At 41.4% G+C, this 19,934-nt stretch overlaps 4 protein-coding genes across 12 annotated transcripts in view; 2 read left to right on the top strand and 2 right to left on the bottom strand.

Moving 5' to 3' along the window:
- LOC112452031 (endophilin-A) overlaps nt 1-6,894 on the bottom strand; it is a 35,106-nt gene extending 28,212 nt beyond the window's left edge. For 4 of the 8 annotated variants that reach the window (XM_025012030.1, XM_025012028.1, XM_025012032.1 and 1 more), the window contains exon 1: nt 6,678-6,893. The gene's annotated coding sequence lies outside the window, so the exon portion shown is untranslated. Of the gene's footprint in view, nt 1-6,677 lie in introns of all 8 variants that reach the window. The other 4 variants (XM_025012023.1, XM_025012027.1, XM_025012026.1 and 1 more) reach the window with 2 other exon arrangements.
- Nucleotides 6,895-7,557: 663 nt separating this feature from the next.
- On the bottom strand, nt 7,558-13,278 carry LOC112452027 (importin-11). Of its 2 annotated transcripts, XM_025012015.1 has the most exons (18): nt 13,065-13,278; nt 12,327-12,458; nt 12,001-12,101; nt 11,799-11,912; nt 11,294-11,700; nt 10,932-11,204; nt 10,691-10,852; nt 10,532-10,572; nt 10,260-10,442; nt 10,005-10,116; nt 9,703-9,923; nt 9,463-9,627; nt 9,196-9,388; nt 8,870-9,107; nt 8,701-8,797; nt 8,366-8,625; nt 7,905-8,046; nt 7,558-7,829 (listed from the first exon to the last, which is right to left on the bottom strand). In XM_025012015.1, exons 2-18 carry the CDS (start codon nt 12,447-12,449, stop codon nt 7,725-7,727), a joined length of 2,937 nt encoding a protein of 978 aa, XP_024867783.1. In that variant the 5' UTR covers nt 12,450-12,458; nt 13,065-13,278; the 3' UTR covers nt 7,558-7,724. The 2 variants fall into 2 exon arrangements, with proteins under 2 accessions (XP_024867783.1, XP_024867784.1); XM_025012016.1 differs by lacking the exon at nt 13,065-13,278 and having other exon boundaries at nt 12,327-12,984.
- Nucleotides 13,279-14,138: 860 nt separating this feature from the next.
- Nucleotides 14,139-16,220, top strand: LOC112452023 (40S ribosomal protein S6). Its single transcript, XM_025012010.1, has 5 exons — nt 14,139-14,214; nt 14,623-14,827; nt 15,050-15,195; nt 15,580-15,780; nt 15,960-16,220. Exons 1-5 carry the CDS (start codon nt 14,209-14,211, stop codon nt 16,164-16,166), a joined length of 765 nt encoding a protein of 254 aa, XP_024867778.1. The 5' UTR covers nt 14,139-14,208; the 3' UTR covers nt 16,167-16,220.
- Nucleotides 16,221-16,592: 372 nt separating this feature from the next.
- The window catches only part of LOC112452026, a 4,346-nt gene continuing 1,004 nt past the window's right edge, over nt 16,593-19,934 (top strand). Inside the window, exons 1-4 of the mRNA XM_025012014.1 lie at nt 16,593-16,876; nt 17,608-18,712; nt 19,042-19,158; nt 19,233-19,921. Of these exons, the coding sequence (XP_024867782.1) occupies nt 17,616-18,712; nt 19,042-19,158; nt 19,233-19,921 (1,903 nt within the window). The 5' untranslated portion in view covers nt 16,593-16,876; nt 17,608-17,615. The remainder of the gene's footprint in view (nt 16,877-17,607; nt 18,713-19,041; nt 19,159-19,232; nt 19,922-19,934) is intronic.

Raw genomic sequence — 19,934 nt, 5'->3', positions numbered from 1 at the left:
TTATAATCGCAATTATAATCGCAAAATACACCGTCAACAAATCGCATACATTATAGGCGATTTGCGTGTTACAGGAAGTTTCACTCACTCATGGTTTTGTAATCAATGTGATATAGCGATTAAAAATGTGCAATACAATTAAGCATATAAAATGATATAAAATTGTGTAATTAATATAATTTAAAGGCAGGTGGTGAATTTCTGTTTGCACAATAAATCGCTGAACTATATTAACTATATAATATTGCTTCAACTCGGTCGGACGCGAATTATAAAATAAAAAAAAAATATGACGGAAATGTTTTCTCTTTGGCGAAAGTTTATCGACGTTGACACACGATAAATTGGGAGAAAAATGATTCAGGACATTTAAAAGTTTGGTACACGGTATACGTGTACATAGTCAACACAACACGGCCACGGGTGTAAAAGCTGCTTTTCCATCCACGTTTAAGATTTAATACGCTGTAAAAATTTAACATTTTTCAGATCACGTTATTCTCAGTATCATGTTATTCCCAGAAATGATCAAAACTATTAGTCCTATTACGGATAACGAATGCATACATTCAATGATTAAATTATTCCGTCAACTAAATATATCCTCTCATTAAAACGCGATATTAGCCCTACGAGCACAAACACCAATTCCCAGTATTTGATGTGCAGGTGCTTCAAATATATTATATATACAGACGCATTATTTATATTTATATTATGCAGATATATTACCTATATTTATATTTTCTAAATTATAAAATAAGATGATGCAAACAGTAACGTATAATTTAACATTTCCACACATAAAAGATTAAATATAATTCATTAGTTATATTGCACAGAAAATAAACACTATATTGATGTATGTGTAATTTTATGCAATTTTATTACATGTGACGTAATTGCATTATTTAATCATCTTCCACATATAACTAACGAACTGTGTTAAAAATTCTTTTATACTTTATGCTTTTTTAAAAATACGTGACATATACCTTTATTTTTACCAATTTTATAGCAGATAATTTTTCTATGCTCGCGGAGAGAAATACGTGTCCCCCATCCTCAACTACTTTAAGCTCATCAGACCGGTAAAGAACAGTTCCCCTTAGTTTCCGTATCTCGTATAGATCAGTGAAATGACTGAAATGGAATTTTCTCTGCGGAGTCGAGCGCTGATTTGTTCGAGACGCGAAAACTTTCTGCGAATTGGCGAAACTTGACGCGACGGGGTCGTTGCTAAGAAACCTTCATCCCGACGAACACGTACGACTGGGTCATGGTGCCGGTATCACTCGATAAAATCCTTCCCCTTCCCGTCGTCGTGGTATCGAAGTTCGCTGTATCCGTCATGCGAACCACCCCCGCCGGCGAAATATTTCTAAAAATACGCATCATCGTGCGCAGCAGGAGACGGCCGGCGGCGATTGCAATGCCTCGCGACTCGCATCCTTTGTCGCGTTACGAGCCTTATCGTCGCATGTATATGCTCTTTCTCGTTTAATCAGCCGGGCGCGCGTAGCTTCGGCTGTTTCGAGATATACGAAAATTGATAACAGCAATACCCGACATTTCGTGAAACTTTTTTAGCAACGACAGATTCCCATTGTCTTTCATATGTAGATCCTGAAAAAAATAAACTTTGAACGTGCCCGTTACGTCTAAATTTTTAATCTCTTCGTTACAATTCCCAGTTAATGTAGTCTTATACAAAATTTTTTATCAGCTAAATCAACTTGCTTTATACACTGTTAAATTCCGATTAGAGTCAAATTATATTCAGAGAGTTTCAGTCATTTTTAACCATTCTTATAGATCGCCACTGCTCCCACTCAATATATTGTTGATATTGTTATCTGCATACTGACATTGTTGTTATATTTTAACCAAACCAGTGGAGTTAAAATAATACTGTTTTGTTTAAATAAAAAATATCGACACACGTGATAGTTGTTTATTTTTATTTAAAATAACAAAATGTTATTTGACTCAGGGTATTGGTTTAAATTTCACCCTTTGATATTTAACAGTGTACACTTTGATACGCTCAATACCTCAATACTTCAGACTCACATATTTTATTTGTTTCGCAATAAATTTTCATCCGACGCCTATTTACAAACTTCTATATAACAAAATTCCTTCATTATTGTGGAAAAATTATTTATCGTTTGTCTTTTTCATTTTTTAAAAGAAGTGGATATTACAACAATCTCATTAATTGGTTCATTTATAATTGATGTTTATATATAAATTACTAAATTATTTACGTGGACACTTTAAAGAAAAGAATCTCTCAAATTATCTCAAAGAAATTCACAAACATGGAATTCAAATAATTTATCTCGGGGAACACTGCATAAGATGATTCTAATGAGAATAAATAATGAAATTCTGTATACATATTGATATCAAACTTGTTGGCTGTTTCAAATGCAATAAAAACATAAAAATGAGTTTATGGAACGGACCCGCTTAATAATTATAAAATATACGTGCGATGACTTATATATTCATACATATAATCCATTTGATTATTATATTCTTTGTATATTATAGAAAATGTATACTGTCTTCATCTCAAGTCTCCATCAAAAACCGAATCTTATCGATCGCAAAAATTTCGCGCGTTACGCGTATTGCGAGCATTGCGACAGGGGCTCGATTCTTGAATTTATTCGCAAGAGAAACGTGCTCGCAAATTTTGTTCTTACAGAAACGTTGCAAGTTGATCGGTTAAAAGCCATGCGATAGCCAATCGACTTGTAACTTTTCTGTAAGAGCAGAATTTGCGCATACGTTTCTTTCGCGAATAAATTCAAGAATCGAGCCCCAGGATTCACCACGAGCAATTGCGACGATTCCGCGAGCATTCGCTATAACGAATCTTCACCAGTAATAGCTAAATCGTTATTCGTTAGAGTCGCGAAGTGGAAATCGACGTCTGATGCGCTAATACCGGTAATAAGGCGCCGCAAACATTCCCCGAGGAATCTATATCCGTCGAGAACGCGCGGAAAAAAAGGATATACCTATCCCAATTAAATAACTGATTACGCCGGGCATCGGCGCAGTCGACGCGCGATGCATCATTAAGGTGAATTGATTGCTATATGTTAAAAATTAAGAACTTAATTAATAAGAGAGTAATCGAAGTGTAGCTAATAACGAGTGAAAAATGGATTCACGCGGGGTCATTTATCGAATTATAATAATACATCCGCGATATTCGCTATTTATAGTTCGAAGGATAACTTCGTATTTTCGCAAATGTCAGCAATAAATGTGCCAGCTCATTCTCTCTCATATCGATAAGAGACAATTAATACATCCTGGTATCGATTTTACGCCAAGATTAATTACTACGATATAGTGCGAAAGAATTAACGTTACTTGTCACGCCGATATCTCTGCCGTGCTCACAATTATACGTTTGTCTCTTTTGCTGAAAGTAAACAAATCACACACACCCGTGCATTATCTGCACCTAATTCGGACAAATTGTCGCGATATAATTCTCGTATAACGATATCGCATGCTAATTCAATTCGCCGTGACGTTTTAAATAGCGCTGTCAATCGTACGGTAGACTTGACAGCGCCATTTAGAACGCGCATGCATTAAATTAGCATGTAAAACGTCGGAAACTTCGTATAATTTGCATTCGGTGGCATATGGTTTATTTGCGATCCTAATCCATCGCGCAATATGTGATCACAATGAAATCGTTTCTTACAATATCGGCGGTAATCGATAACCCAACGATACCGGAATCATCGCGCGTTCAGCGGCGAGATTTTCCTGCGCGATCGCTGTATCGTATTTTCGGAGAAACCATTCGTGACGCAAATATAATTTTACACGGACGCCGTATCTGAACTCGTTATAAACTAGACGTGCATTTCGTGCAGTTTTATCCGCTGTACATTATTTACGATATTTGTATAGATTATCGCTTCTGACACACACACCCGCGATCACCATGGGGACTTTAAAACGGACGCATTAAAATATAAATAAAAAATACTGTCAATGAAAATTCAGGATGCGGGGCGGGACGCGCGCGCGTGGAGATATATACCACAAATTATTGGCGAGGTGTGGGGAAAATCGCGTTACGTTAAATTCTGCCCACTCGTTACATCGAATCTGGCGCATCGAAATATTAATTAACGCCGACATTTCATTACGTTGCATTGCGTACATACTGATGTAGACATTATAATCCACAATCATACCCCGTTCCAATGGCTTATTCTGCAGCTGCGCACCAGTAAAGTATTCTCAACTTTTATCTGCGTAGAAATAAAATTTGAATTTTCGTAAATTTTTTTTCAATAAAAGATCTCTTTAGCTTTAGTTAGGATATAAATAATAACAATAGAGTAACGGTATGAAGTAAGCGTAATAATAGAAAATGTAAAAAAATATATGCAAATTAAAATTATACGATTTAAAATGATATTGTTATTTCTTTTGCTAGACTTATGATACGTTATCGGTAAATAATGTTATATTGTACTGCCGGATATGTAAAACCCTTTCAAAGCCGAAAGGCACGAAATAAATATCTATCTACATAAATTTTTCTTTACTTTAATGCCTTCGAGCTGCACTCTTTCGAAAATTTAATGTGTATCCTCCATATATTTAGTGTGTATATATATATTTTTTTTCCCTCGAATTTTTACTGTATAAAATTATTTTATCTTCCTTTCTGAATTATCATTATATCTTATCTCGCATATATCGCTAAGTGCGGTAATAAAACTCATCAACGGCTACTCATCGACAGCTGCTCATAATATTTACCTAAAAAATTAAACAGAAAGAAATAAAAGAAGATGTAGGAAGCTGAAAAGTTTCCTATCGCGAGAACTGCAAGATTAGCCATCCATAACTTCGCTGACGCAATACGCATTGATTTCCTTTTAACTCGCCTATTCTCCCCCGGAAAAGTCGCAGGCTTATAGCGGAGCAAATCTCGTATCAATTCTTCTCCATTTGTCTTAATTCAACTCCCTATTATTCACAAACTCGCTCGAATTTGCATACAAGGCTGAATTTAGAGTCTCTCTCGCGTTACTCGGGAGGTGCTCGGGAGTAATTTATTCGCCGGGGGTTTCGAATCCCAAGAAAAAGGGACGCCTTCTTTATTCCACGCGGCGAAAGGACGCTTGACGTGGGGGTCAAGTCTCATCCCCGCCATGAATTTTCGCGATCGCGCTAGCCGGGCAGCTGCGACACGCGACCGTACGCGGTTAAAAGTCGGAGGTCAAAGCGGATGGCGCTGCTGGATGTAATAAAAAGGAATTGAAAGCGGAGGATCGCGAATGTGCGAGAGCGGTTTTTTTCCTTTTTCTGCCGGCCGTGCCCGGCGGCATCAATACCACTTCGGCACTCGCCGTTTGAACTATTAGAACGACCCGCGACGAATATTAAATTATTTGTCATTAAGCCCGTATTAAGTGGCACGAGAAAGCCGTATCGATTTTCGGCACGCAGAGAAAAAGAAACAACGCGAGACCGAAAATCGGCGGACTTGTTAAATAAAGATACTCCGATACCAATTAGAATTAATCACTTAAATACTTGTTATCTGGAGTTAATTCTATCGATATCGATTGATTGTGATCGTCGATTACCTACGCGTCGTCTCTGCCACTGTTTAATGTATCATAATCCGAGAGAAAGAGCAGAATTTATTAATGCTTCTCGATGTCGGAATATTAAAATTTCGCTAATTAATTTCAGTGTTGAAAAATCATGCAGAAGTTTCAATTTTGTATCAAGTATTTGCAGTAATAATACACTGTTAAATTCGTAGGTGAAATTCGTGTAGGTGTCAATTTATAGTCAAGTACTGACTCATTTTTTAGTCATATAGGTCGTCACTGCTCCTACTCAATACGTCGTTAATTTAACCAAACCAATGAAGTTAAAAAAACACCAAAAAGTGCACGTAAACGCGTTAGGTAGAAGATTAAAATTTTCAAAAATTAATTCAGACGGTGTTTACTACAGGATTCAAGCGTTAAAGAGATCAATCGACGTTACCACAATCGAGCGTGTTCGCCTGTCGTAGCGTCTATTCGAGCGTCGGTTTTCGTAGAGATAGGGCTACAATCTAGGAGGGAGACGAGAGCAAATACCGCGGTGAACGCCGGATCTCTCGACTCCGGTTACAGGCTCGCAGCTGCGGCGGCCACACGGACCGCAATCATCAATGGTCCGTACCACTGGGGATGTGCGCGAGGGCGGACTACAAGTACGCTACGATCGGTCACGTGATACGCCCACGCTCATTCACGATCATTCAAAAATCCGCCGGGCCGCCCCGGCGGCGGACGCGAAATGTCAGCCGGTCGGTCGGCAGGGCCGGCTCGATCGAAACGACGACGACGTCGTCGTCGTCGCCGGCGCGCACGACTAAGACGGCTCTCTCTCTCTCTCTCGGCTCATGAAAGCACGCGTTCGGCAACTTCGGCGGCGTCGTCGTGGGCGAATCGATCGAGCGCGCGCCGACGGTTCGTGCACGCGTAATCGGAGCAAGGCTGCCCGGTATACGCGGCGGTTCGTTACACGCGCGCGTTACACGCCCCGGCCGCTCCGGGGCGGAGAGACGACGAGGAACGTGTATGCGGATAAGTGACGTGTCGTACGTCGGTTTCACTCACCGCCGAGGGGCAGCCTTCGCCGGACGCGGCTCACAGCAAACGGCCCAGTAAACGCAATCCGCAGCAGGCCCACGACGCGGCTCCACCGACTCCTCTCACGGAGCTAACCCCCTGCCAAGATTTGACACACACGGCCCACGGGCCACACGGACGACAGCTGTTCGCGACTTCGCGCACGACCGCCAGACAGCGCGAGGGTCGCGTCCGGCGCGGCAATGAGTCATCCCGCTGGGCGGGGGAGATTAAAAACCGATCGGGGGTCGGGGGGCCGTCCCGGAGAGCCCGGAGTAGGGGTATCGATACGCGCGAGAAAATCGATATGTATATCGACGAGGCGACAATTGATCGATATAAGACGATAAGACGCTTGAATTTTGCGCAAGATTATTGAACGAAATAATTGTATGTTGATTCACTGTGGGAGAGGGAAGGGGAGCACGTGGGAGACGATAGAATAATGAGCCTGTAAACATTGTATCTTGTATCTTGAAAATACCTCGTCAAAACTTTCTTTCTCTCTAATTTTGACAAATTCTCAATTAAAAAATAAAATACGTCATCAGGCATTTAAAAATAAACTTGGGACAATGAATAACTATAATGTCCATTTTTATCAATGCAAATTAACTTTAATCTCGGTTCAACTTACCTTCTGTCTTTTCTTGATTCCGAAAATTGGAAGATAAAAAGTAAGTTAAACGTGAGATTAAAGTTGATCTATGTTGGTAGAAATAAACACCGATGGTATAGAACAATTGTCTGTGAAGCCAAAATCTGAGTTTAATTCACGAGTCTGCACAATCGCGTGTATTTAAGTGAGAAAGTATTATATCACTGTGTCACTATCCCGAGGAGTCAGAGATTATAAGCTTCAGAAACAAACAAGGCCAAGATTACTTTTATTATCGTTATTAATACAATGAAACAGATGGTAGTATTATACAATAAAATAGTACCGTTTTACAGAAGAGCGCCATAAAGCTTCGCACGTTTATGTAGCATTTGTCGAAAACATCCTGCATTTGCGGTTTTGATCTTGTTTCTTCCTCACAGCGATATGTAGTCCTTGAGTTGTTCGTCGATCTCGGAGTTGAGGGTGAGCATCAATTGGTCAAACTGATGATTACCGACTATACCCCGCAGCGTGATCAGCTAACGATTTCGAAAAAGACTTGAGTCTTTGGACAACTATCCCCAAAAAGTCTAGAATACGTTCATGATTCTCACCTGACTTTGGAGCGTATCTTTCAATGATATACTGTGTACGGGATCATTGAAGACGAGTCTCTTCTGGCGTTGAGCATGCTCGGTTTCATAATCCACATCCTCGTAATACGAAGGGCTGGTCTGATCGGCGATCATTAAGGAGCTAGAACAATTTTCGCTCTGTTATGCACTTCAAAGTCCACTATTCCACTTTCTTTATAAAAATCTTACATGATCAATTAAAGTAATTTACGATACCGAAGTAAATATAATACTGAAATATTTTTCAATAAACCCTTATTAAAAAAAATTCGCAATTATAGAATTTTTTAAAAAATTAAATAACAATTATCCAAGTTTGTTAATAAATGTTATAAGATTGAGACATTATGACTAGCGGTTATATTGCATTACTGGAAAAGATCTCGCGTTATGACTCGCGCCTTTGCTCCAACCAATATGCGCACAAAAAAGAATCTTACTCGACAGGATAGCCCGAATCGTCAAACTTCGTGATGTCGTTAAGCGTCTCGACAATGTTCGATATTATCTGCGGGAAATATTCGAGAACTGTGGGTGGACTGTTTGCCCCGAGGAGCGAACACAGCGCGAGGGCTAGTAACTTGCGCCTTTCGGTCTGAGCCACCAGCGGCATTGCGGTAACCCAACTGTGTACCAGTTTTCCGAGTACAACATCTTCTCTGGTTTCAGTTCCTATACTCTGCGCTAGATCGCTGATTACCTGCGACAATATTCTTCATTACTGGACGAACATGTACATATAAGAAAATCGTGATCAAGATAAAATGTTTCTTACCTGTACAAAAATATCACGGGAACCTAGTAAAACTCTCGCGACGATAGACAGATTCATGGTCATGACCAATGGATATTCATCGCTATTGTAAACACTCCTGTTAACATATCGCATCACGTATCTAAATATCCGTGTGACACAAAGATATTTTTCAGAAACATTTACTTACTGGAATATCTTTAGCAAAACGGGCTTTATCAGTTCCGCGCCCTGTTGAGGAGAAGTTCTGAGACAAATCTCAAATAATCTCAGCATCATCACCCTACCCTCCGACCGCAAGTCACTGAGCAGCGTTTTCAACGACTCGATGACCACCGAACCCCTCTGAGTAAAGAAATCTTGTGGACTCAATAATACGTACATTTGAATTATGTACAGACATAAACGCAGATTTTCCGTGGTTTGATCTGAAAACGACAGAGAGGAAAGCTGACATCGTCGTAAATCATTACGACCCGTTAACAATTATTAACAACGAAAACTCGTATCACTAACCCAATAACGCTGGCATATTTCTGAAAAGATCCATTATAGCTGGCGTCGGTGTAGGTGTATTTTCCAATAAAGCTATCCACAGTTCCAATCCCTCCTCTAATAAATAAATGTGTCCCTCTTGATTAACATCGACACTCAGAGCCACGACGCTCACCACCAATGGCTCCAGAATAACGCTTTCCGAACCTAGAGCCTGTCAATACAACAGCATTAGAAAAAGATCGCGACAGCATCCATCTACTGGTCTAATAAATATCGCACATTTACCTTCTCCAAGTGTATCAGAGTCGATACTATGGCACACCTCAGCATATTGTATACCTCAGATTGCTGCCAAAGTTCAGGTAGATACGAGCTGAGTGCACCGACATGCGGCTTGATTCCACTACCAACACGCTCAATAATGAACGATAGCACAAACAACACATGCATCTAAGAAATAGAAAAACTTGTAAGAAACAACTCAAGAATATTAAGAAAAAATAAATGCCAGCTCTTCACGCCTACCTTTGTATCGCATTCGTTTACTTCTTTAAGAAGTGCAAAAAGTAAAGAAAAGGCTGGTTCCAAGAAAGGAGTAAACTCCTCCGGATTAAACTGAAAATCATCGATTGCCCGTTTCAAGGCGTTGCTCGCTGCTAAACGAACCCCTAAGTCCTCCTCGGGATTCAATGCTTCTATCATGAGCTTGTACAACTCCGGCCTTAATTCCGCACTTAACTTGATGTCTGCAAGAAGTAAAATTCGCAAATAACAAATAGTGAACGATCAATTGTCTTGAGTATTTTTCAGTGAAATTTTTAACGTACTCGTCCATTGACCAATCAACCAACACACGCGTCTTCTAATAATCCTATAATTGTTATTTCGAACTTTCAATTCCTCTTTTAAAGTCGTCGAAAACCACTGATCAAAGTTTACCTGTGGCATAAAGACACAATAACAATTAACATTCGATGAACAACAAGGATAAATGATGCATTATGCGCATCATGCGTGAAACGGAATGTACCCCTAGAGCAATTAAACGTTTATATAAAATTCTTGAAATACTATTCTCTTACCTCGTCATACAAATCGAATGCGGCTAGACCAACTGCGCGATAGACCGCGTCTTTCACTAGAATTGCGTGTAAATTGTTAGGATCGACAGGTTGGTGATGCTGCCGCATCAAGTCAACCAAAACCGAGGCGAGAACATCTCTAAAGTGATGGAAGATTGCCAAAAATAAGGATTCTGTGCAAGGCTACAATATAACATACATTTACATTACACAATACATTTATAGAATACTTACTTATTTCAGTAATTTTTACAATATCTTCGATTACTCACCCTCAAACTATATTTCCATGATTCTCCGCCATCGTCAATAGCTGAAACAAGCAATACCTTTCATATCCTATTTTCTCTATATTTTAATTACGTTTTCATCTTATGATATTATTCTGAATACAATTTGAAATACATATTATTATATAATTCCATGCTTACCGAAATTTTCTGGATGGGTATCCCACATTTCAAGATCCGCAGGTGTCAAAAGGAAGTAATGCGTGACAAGCCTGGAGCAAATCTCCGTTAACGTTTCCGGTGTGAAAAACTCTTGCCTTAATTGGCACGCCCTCAAAACCAATGGATCTTTATCTTTCGTCTCTGTTGTTTCGATGAAGAAAGAATGGTCATTAATATGAAATACATCACGTAAACGAACAAGAAAAAAAAGCTTACGTACTTTCCAATGACATAACTTTAGCTGGTCTTCTGTAATACGTCGATAATAAAATGGTTTTTACTAAATTTAGACACTGAATAATAAATCTTTCAAATGCTAACGCTTGGCCAGCTTCTGTGAAGCAGTAAAAAACGGAGAACTCTAGAGAAGTCGGTATGAGTTCCACATAGCAAAACGGATGAGTCTCTAAGACTCCTAATAAAACTTTGGTCAAATGTATTATAAACTTTTCGCACACATCCACTTGCACGCCTCTAGAGGCTAAAGTTTTTCCTAAGAAAAAAAAAAGAAACAGAACAATATGAGATAATGCACATGTGAGTAGACGTTTGTTTTAAACGAACAGTAAGTAGAGTACTAACGACACTCAAGGCAGGTCTTTGCACGCTCGAAAACGACTTTCAGAAACAACATGGCATCTTGAGATTCGGATGGTTTAGAGAAACCATTTACGATCAGTTGCCTAAGTATTCTTAATAGTAGAAGTGCTTTTTCTAAGGTTTCTTGTGTCTGATTGACGTCGGCACCATTAGACGCCATAATCAGGAAGGACTCGGTATAAGTATTCCATAGGTTTAGAATAAAATTGAACATAGTCGCAGTCAATTCTCGGAAGAGCCTCTGTCCGTCGGCCAAGCGTCGGGACGCCAGAGCCTTGACAACGTGATGGAGCGTTAATAACGCCTGACGCTGCGCCAAAGGATTTTCTTGCCTTATGACTTCCAGCAATGTTGGTACCAGCGTACCCCATTCTCTGGGGCAATCAAACCTGCAAAATAAATTGCAAAACAAAGAGATTAGTACAGTAGAGATAAAGAGATAAGTATTTCAACGTATATTACATATATTACACGTTATATGTGTTACCTTGCTATCTTGGCAATAAGAACTGCTAATTGTATAGCTAATGGACTCATAGGTTCTTCAAAATTTATGAGCAGATGCTGTCGCAGAAATTCCTTCTCATTTTCTTCGATGGCGCTAGAATAACAGTATGCATTATTAAGCGTACGCTGCCGTAAATGCAATAATATCTCATTTCTGTAAAACACAACTCCCTGCTTCTTACTTTGGCGCATTTTTCCTCCAGTATCTCTCAACTCCGATCTTCAAATACACTACAGCCATCCATCTAACTTCAATAGCCAAGGAATGATTCGAAAGAACATTCTAAAAATAACAATTTTTGCGTGATTAGTCATAAGTTTCAGATCAACGCTAAGAAATGTGTAACAATATGTAAGATATTCCTAAAAGAAAATAATATCCACTGCATAAATACATCAGTCTCCCACGTGACGTTCCACAAATCCAATACGTACGTGGGAAATATAGAAAATATAAGCCTGTAAAAAAAAATAATAATGCTGTCGTTCCCAGCATAGGAGGACTTACATATAACGCTATATAAAATCCTTGCTGAGTCTCCCATTGCTTCAGCGTTTCCTCCGCAGACTTCAGAACATTGGGATCCTGACTGACCGCCTGTCGTAGAACTTCTATCACCGCGGCTTCCATGTCTTCTTACTGTACACAATATCAGCGGATATTACATGCCCCGGATTCTCTCGCCCTTAACGAATATCCCCGTTTCCCGGCGCGATATTATCTAACGTCGCAATTGCGACGTAGCAATGCCGTCGTTTCGGCTCGAACAGGAAAAACCGCGAAGACGACTCCGATTGCGGTCGACCGTCGTCCGCGACGCAGGTTGCCGAGAAGTACGCGCTCCGGGGGGAATCGCCGAGCATGTGGTCGCGGGACGAGCCGTCGCGTCGCGCGGGTCCACGTAAAACGAAATAGGGGGACGCGCGTACCCCGACGGAAAACGATAAGGCGATCACGCGAGTCTCGTTACATCATTTCACGTTCGCTCGCGAATCAACGTCGTCATCACCCGATCACCGTCGTCGTCTCGGTCGTTCCGGTGAGCGAGGTGCCCTCTAACCTATACGGGACGTTCGCGGCGGCGACGACGGAGACGGAACACCGGACCGGGCGGGGGACGAACGACGATTCCGACGAAGGTACCCGGGGGGCGACGAGAGACGAGAGACGAGAGAGACGCGCGCGATTCGGCGCCGCGCGCGCGTGGGAGCGGGGGAGAGGGGGAGAGAACGAAACGTCGTCTACCTGTCTCGCAACCGGTGCCGCAGCCTCTCATTCCGCGTGCTCCATTTGCCGCTCCGTTCGCGCGCGAGGAAGAGTATTTACGTAGTAAATCGATACATAACGAAAATCCTCCGGCGAGATCCCACTCTTTCTGTCTCTCTATCGTGTCCACACTCCTGACTCCACCGAAGAGTGCCGCGCACACACACACACACACACACACGCTCCGCGCCGCGACGTCGTACGTACGTGTACGTGGTCGGTCGTCGGTCGGCACCTTCGGCGGCGCGCAACGTTTCCCTTTTCCCTCCTCGCCCCCGCCCCCCGCAGCCCCGCGCCGCCTATCCCGCCGGTCACCGCGCCGCGCCGCTTCTTCGACTTGCGCTGCGCGTCGGCTCTCCTCTCGTTTTTCTCCCTTTTTTCTTTCCCTTTCTCCGCCCGCGATTAAGTGACAGTTGTCGGGCGCGTGCGTGTATGTATGTACTCCATGCGTCATGCGGAGAAATAAAGAACGATCAAACTCCGATTAGCTTGATCGACTATTAACTTGGCGACCGACACCCGCGCGGTTGCTCGTTATAATGCGATTATAGTGGACCGTTGCATCGTTCCCTATTATTTCACACGTGGAGAAAAAAAAACGGGAAAGGTGAATCACGTTGCTGAAATTTTCGCCAATCGCGCCGGTGTAAATTAATCGACGAATGTATCTAGTTTCTATTTTACGTATTTCTATTACTATTGCTATTGCTATTGCTATTGCTATTGCTATTGTTATATTACTGTTACTATTACTATTATTATTCGACATACAAATCGCCCCTGCTATATATTATCGAGCAACGTTAAAAATACGTTAGACACGGATATAAATGCGAAATGAGGAAACGGAGAGAGGATTAGACGCGAATCTCTACGTTGAGAGAGACCACGTGCGTTTCCAGCAGCGATTCGCCGAATTCGCATTCGTTTCCGGAGCGTACCTCTTTCCGTTCAATTCGAATCCTCGTGGCGTTTCACCGGCGCGCGGCGGACATCCGGTGGCGCGCCGCGCTTCGCGCACGCGCGACAGTCGCTAGTCAACTCGGCGGCAGCACCGGCGGCAGCGCGCTCTCCCGTTCTCTCCTTCGTTCATGGCTCGTGGCAGCGTTTAAATCGTGTCACGATGAAGGTAAGAATCTGCGAAAATCGTAGGAATCGCGCGTCCTTCGCGCGAGATACCGATCCTCTTCGATTCGAAGAAGCACCGCGGACACGGCGACGTTCGTATATTTGTCAAGACCGCGCTCGTCCGCGCGCAACACCGACCGTAAATAAGCGTCGGCGTCAGGTGACGGCACGGCGGGTGAAGCGTGCGGACGTTTTTCACCGCGTTAATTGCCGTGTAACGCGATTACGACGCGTCTCCCCATTGTTTTAATCAACAACTCGCGCGAGATACATCGTTCCGAGAAAGTGTTCCTTTTCCCGGCTGCTGTACTCCGTGGAAGAAACTCTAACCTAATTCAACTTCAGCCTATCTCAGAAGTCTCGAGCGTATTCGTATGCGACCTTTCTAATGTGCATTTGGTTGTTGCAGCTGAACGTGTCGTATCCCGCGACAGGATGTCAGAAGCTGTTCGAAATTTCGGACGAGCACAAGCTCAGAATCTTCTACGAGAGGCGCATGGGCGCCGAGGTCGAGGCTGACGCCCTGGGAGACGAATGGAAAGGCTACGTGGTGCGCATCTCCGGGGGTAACGACAAGCAAGGTTTCCCCATGAAGCAGGGTATTCTGACAAACGGTGGGTTCCCGATACGTTTTACATCGATACAATTAACATGTGTATAAAAAGTTACTCGAGAGATAATTCGCTAAACCTTTCGTTTATTCTTATTGTCATCTTGGCACTGTTCCCTCGAGTCTGTAAAAGAGACCGGGAACACTTCTGCAACTTTTCGTATCTGCGTCATGATTAATACATCGAGAGACTGTCTTTTAACCCAATGTCATTTGTTTGGTGTAGGTCGTGTGCGTTTGTTGCTTTCCAAGGGACACTCTTGCTACAGACCACGACGAGATGGTGAGCGCAAGCGAAAATCAGTTCGCGGTTGCATCGTAGACTCCAATTTGTCTGTGCTGGCGCTTGTCATCATCAGGAAGGGCAAACAGGTGAATGATCGATCGCGATGTATCTTTTGCTAAAGACCCATGCTGTTCAGGGTGTATTCGAGATGTTCAATTTTCTTGAGATACTATCGTACGCATGGGAGATAAAATTCGTTTTTTGATTTGGGAAACTGCTGTGTTACTTGTGCTTTTTCTCAGTGTACGAACGAAACATTTTTTTTCCTCTTCATTATTGTCGGTTCAATCTGAATTTTTAGCAGAAACAAAATTTTGTTATATGGTTCTAAATTTTTTAAATAAAAAATAAATTGAGTTTTAAATATAAATTAAGATTTATTCTGAACTAATGTAAGACTAATTTCTAAGACTTGGTTGGTTTTACTGGTTTATAATAGTTTTCTACAATAATATATGAATCAATTGCAGGAAATCCCGGGATTGACTGACATGAATGTACCGCGTCGTCTGGGACCAAAGAGAGCGAGCAAAATTCGCAAACTCTTCAATCTCTCGAAGAAGGATGATGTACGGCAGTTTGTTGTAAAACGACCGGTCCAAAAAGAAGGAAAGAAGGAACGGTTTAAGGCGCCGAAGATTCAGCGTTTGATCACGCCAATTGTTCTTCAGGTACGTAACCTTAGAAGAATTCACACCGATAAATATATCCTGAAAATGAAATTAAAATTAAATTAGATTATTTGTCAAGTTAAGTAAAGGGGAATCGAAGTATTATGCAATCGTTACATTAAAATTTATTCTTTTTCGACTCTAAATATATTCTTAAACGTGAAAAAAAATACTTACAGAGAAAAAGACATAGATTGGCGTTGAAGAAGAAGCGCTGTCTGGCTCGCAAGGAGCAAGCGGCGGAGTACGCCAAGCTGCTGGCGCAAAGGCAGAAGGAGGCGAAGAACAGGCGCCAAGAGGAACTCAAGCGAAGGCGCAGCGCCTCATTGCGCGAATCCAAATCTTCGACCCAGACGGCACCAGCGGGGGGTGCGCAAGTTCAGTAAATCGGATGAATCCTGAAATGTATTTACACGTCAATAAACAAGGTTTCAACTATCTGTAGTTTTCTCGTTTATCATGTCAATATCCTTATCTCTTTTAAGAACGGACGTGGCAAATGAGCCACAGTGTACTTAAAAAATACCTGTCCTTAGAGGGTTAAACTATCCTGCATAACGACAAATAATAAATGCAATTTTTTTTTCCAAGTTTCATACAAATAACATTTTTCAATAATTTATCAATTTATTACGCTGTTCGCTTTAACAATTAAATAATTCCGTCTACAATAATTTAAATGGAAATGATAACTTTTTTTACATGAGTGTTTTATTATTGTAAACCGGCTCTATTTTTATCTTGCTTTCTGCCAATTGGTCGATCTCGGTAAAGGACGATACGTATTCAGCGTATCGAATGATCCCAAACAACGTCCATGAAGATCAACATAACAATACCAAAACAAACGACAGTCTGCTTCGATCTGCCTAACGTTACGCCGGTTAGACGTCTCCAAATCCGCTTGTGTGTCAAATTACGGGATCACGGATCACAGTGCGTAACGTAATCATGAGTTGATTCGTTATTTTCAAGGTGTCTGTGCAAGGTTTATTCGTTTCCCGTGCGTATAGATCTTTCCACGAGCGTCTACACGCGATCGCGCGAATTCTTCTGTTCTAGGATCCAAAACCTATGTAACAGTGAACTCAAATATGTACGTAAACCCTATTTTACTTGGTTTTCCTCTGTTTTTTTCAAATAGTCAATGTACGCTGCAAAAGTATCTTGTACTGTCTCGGTGATATTTGTTATATCTATAGTTGCTTTCCATTTACAAAACTCAGATAATTCTCACTTGTGACGTCATAAACTCAGTTAAATGCACGTTCTTTTTGCATGCTGGCAAGTGAGATTCAACTGAGTTTTTATCCACAATCGAGACCATGTGCTTTAACGAATCTAATAAACTTACATTTAAAAGTGAGGCTATGGACCTGTATTGTTATGCGATAGCTTTGTCATCAAAACAAGCAGGTAAATACGAAATGACACATCTTACCTGAGTATAAAATATTACACATATCTGAGTGACTCTGATCACTTGAGTGTAAATGGAAAGCAATTATATATATCTCTCTCTTTATCAATATTTTAATCTTCAGATAATATCTATTTCTTCAAAAATTTTAAAAGTTGTATTCCATCAGTGTCTGTACATAATATAGAAAATATCTATGAAAATTTTTTTCATGTTCTTAGAATTTGAAAAGAGAGAGAAAAGAGAACAAAAAATTATACATCAAAACTGCAAGAAGCAGTATCTAAGAACTCGTTTTAATTTAAGTATATGCAGAAAAGGTTAAAAAATGCGACTAAGGAGAACAAATTTGAAACTGACAATTTCTTTGTTCCACATGTATATTTATTTATTTATTTATTTTCAAGACAGAAAGATGCCGAAACTCGGGATAGCCACGAGCGAAACGCACACCCGGCCACATTTCGCGAGCCACACGCAATCTTCCTTGATGAAAAGACGGACGCCGATGAAATCGAAGCAGAATTCGTCGATGAAAGATGTGAGTGGGTTGAAGAGGCCGCAAGGAAACGTCATTCTCAGATCGAGCGGAATTCACAAGAAACGAAGTAACATCGTGAAGCAGAGCAGAAGCATGCAGATGATGATAATGATCCTCAAGCAACAGCGGGACCGTCGTGCGACCGTATTTCTTACTGACAGCGAACTAATCAAAACTTGTCGATCGGAGAATCCTCTCATTTCTCTTCGAAGCGACTTGATCAAAGACGTCTCCGACGATCTCAAAAAATGCGCCGGCAGTCCAGCTAAACTGGCGAACCGAACTCTTCGCGGCGAACTGACAAAAGTCGTCGACGAGTTCGAAAAACACGCAGATAATTCACATGCTTCTCAGGGTGAAACGAACTGTACAGGGAAAGATCATTCGAAAAGCATTAGCGTCTCTTCCGAAGATCGTACAATCGTAGACGTCGCGTATAAGCTCCAATTACATTTGAGCGACGAGGAGGAGCCGGCGGACTCGCGTTGCGAAGTCGAAGTTCACCGTCGCGGAACAGAATCTGGAGAAAAACCCAACGACTTTCCGAAGGAGGATTGCTCCGAGATCGAGACGCAAATACATCCGCAAAATGCAAACGCCGCGACGAATCGCAAACGTACGCGGAAATTTTGCACGAACAGAAGAACCGGGAACGAACGCGTTGATGTAGACCGCGCGCGTCGTACCGATTTACAAAATTCTAAAAGCACGAAACACATTGATAATTCGCGGGATAATTCGTCAGCGAACGATAAACTAGCTATGGACGGCAATGTGATTGCCCGGAGGAGGGGTGTTCTTCAAAGGAATGTCGCTTCTAATCAGCGAGCCTGGAAACCACCCGGTGTCTCGAAAACTCGGGCTACGGAAAGCGCAACGTCTTTACAACCGATATCACAGAAGTCGTCTCAGTCAACCGAAAAATCCACCGCTTCGTCGAGGAACAAACATTCGTCGTCTGAACATGTCGAGTAATATATAGCTTTTTTTACTATTTTCTATCTTACATGTTTACGAAGTTGCTCTTCAAGTATCTGTCACTCTATATGTGCAAACTATTCTGAAGCTAGCGAACTTTCTTAGTGACATTCTGTATATTTCTGAATAGTTTTTATCTTTATTTCTAAATTTTTATGTTTTTACCGTTTCCATCTATGTATATAATTATTATTAAATGTTTTTTTAAAAGGTGACATTTAAAAAAAATATCATTGGTTAAAAAATATTTACAAATAATATGTAAAGTGACTTCGACTCCGAACGATTTCGTATTCTATGCATTCTGTATTTATAATTTTAGAGCCTCTAATAGCGAGTCGACGAGCAGCTCGACATCAGCAAATCAGTCCAAGATGTTAATGAAAGAGAACAGAGACCCTCGCGCAAATCGCATGATGAAAATCTGCGAACATCTCGCGTAAGAGACGTTTATCCTCGACATATATAATTCTATTAAGATAACAACGTTTATACATGGTAATTTTATTATAGGGAAACGAAACAGCGGCAGAGGCTGCAAAGCGGAGGAACGTTGCCGAAGAAGAGATGGTCGAGAACGAAGATTGGCACAAAGTTTGTAGATAAACGCGATGACGCGAACCCAACCCTGTCGAAATCGAAATCGCGACATTGTCAAACGCGACCAATTGTGCTGAAAGAATCCTCGAACAATTCGAATGTCGAGCAGCATACTGCGTCCACCCTGACTCGTGGCAAGAGAGCAAGAACCATGGAGGTAATCCACACATTGAGAAAGATCATCAACGACAGCGCAAGAGAAAACGAAGACGCGGAGGAAAACGCTGTGAACGACTTCGATCACGAGAAAGACGACAATGAGATCGAAACATCGCCAAATCACGACATTTCCTTGCAAAATACCGAACCACATATGTTTACGAAAGATGTAAACTTGGATGAAGCTGATCAACCTTCTCGAAGATCAATCTGCACGCAGACGGAGTTACATCTCCCTTCTGATCAAGAAATTGACGCTGAAGAGGACCAAGATCTGAAGGAAATTTTGAAATTGACTCGAATCGTCGCGACGCAAACATCGCCAAGTTGTAATAGAAATGTAGTTGAAATTGGATGCAATACTTCTAATGTCGTTTATAACGATGTGGAAGTTTCCTGCGATCTGATGGATCTCACAAGTTCGGTAACAGAGATTGATACAGGTACAATTGAAGG

Source organism: Temnothorax curvispinosus, unplaced genomic scaffold (genome assembly GCF_003070985.1).
Source record: "Temnothorax curvispinosus isolate PA1 unplaced genomic scaffold, ASM307098v1 QBEX01002880.1, whole genome shotgun sequence".
Taxonomy (NCBI): domain Eukaryota; kingdom Metazoa; phylum Arthropoda; class Insecta; order Hymenoptera; family Formicidae; genus Temnothorax; species Temnothorax curvispinosus.
Note: the sequence above shows the minus strand (reverse complement) of the source record. Positions and strands in the feature narration are given on the sequence as shown.

Excerpts from the sequence above, each read along its gene's own strand:
- LOC112452027 (XM_025012015.1), bottom strand. The coding sequence starts at position 12,449 with ATGGAAGCCGCGGTGATAGAAGTTCTACGACAGGCGGTCAGTCAGGAT. Across the intron at positions 8,798-8,869 it reads GTTTTGCTAAAGATATTCCA|GAGTGTTTACAATAGCGATG; the intron begins GTAAGTAAATGT and ends ATATGTTAACAG. Across the intron at positions 7,830-7,904 it reads AAGATACGCTCCAAAGTCAG|CTGATCACGCTGCGGGGTAT; the intron begins GTGAGAATCATG and ends CGAAATCGTTAG.
- LOC112452023 (XM_025012010.1), top strand. Across the intron at positions 15,196-15,579 it reads TCATCAGGAAGGGCAAACAG|GAAATCCCGGGATTGACTGA; the intron begins GTGAATGATCGA and ends AATCAATTGCAG. Across the intron at positions 15,781-15,959 it reads TCACGCCAATTGTTCTTCAG|AGAAAAAGACATAGATTGGC; the intron begins GTACGTAACCTT and ends AAATACTTACAG.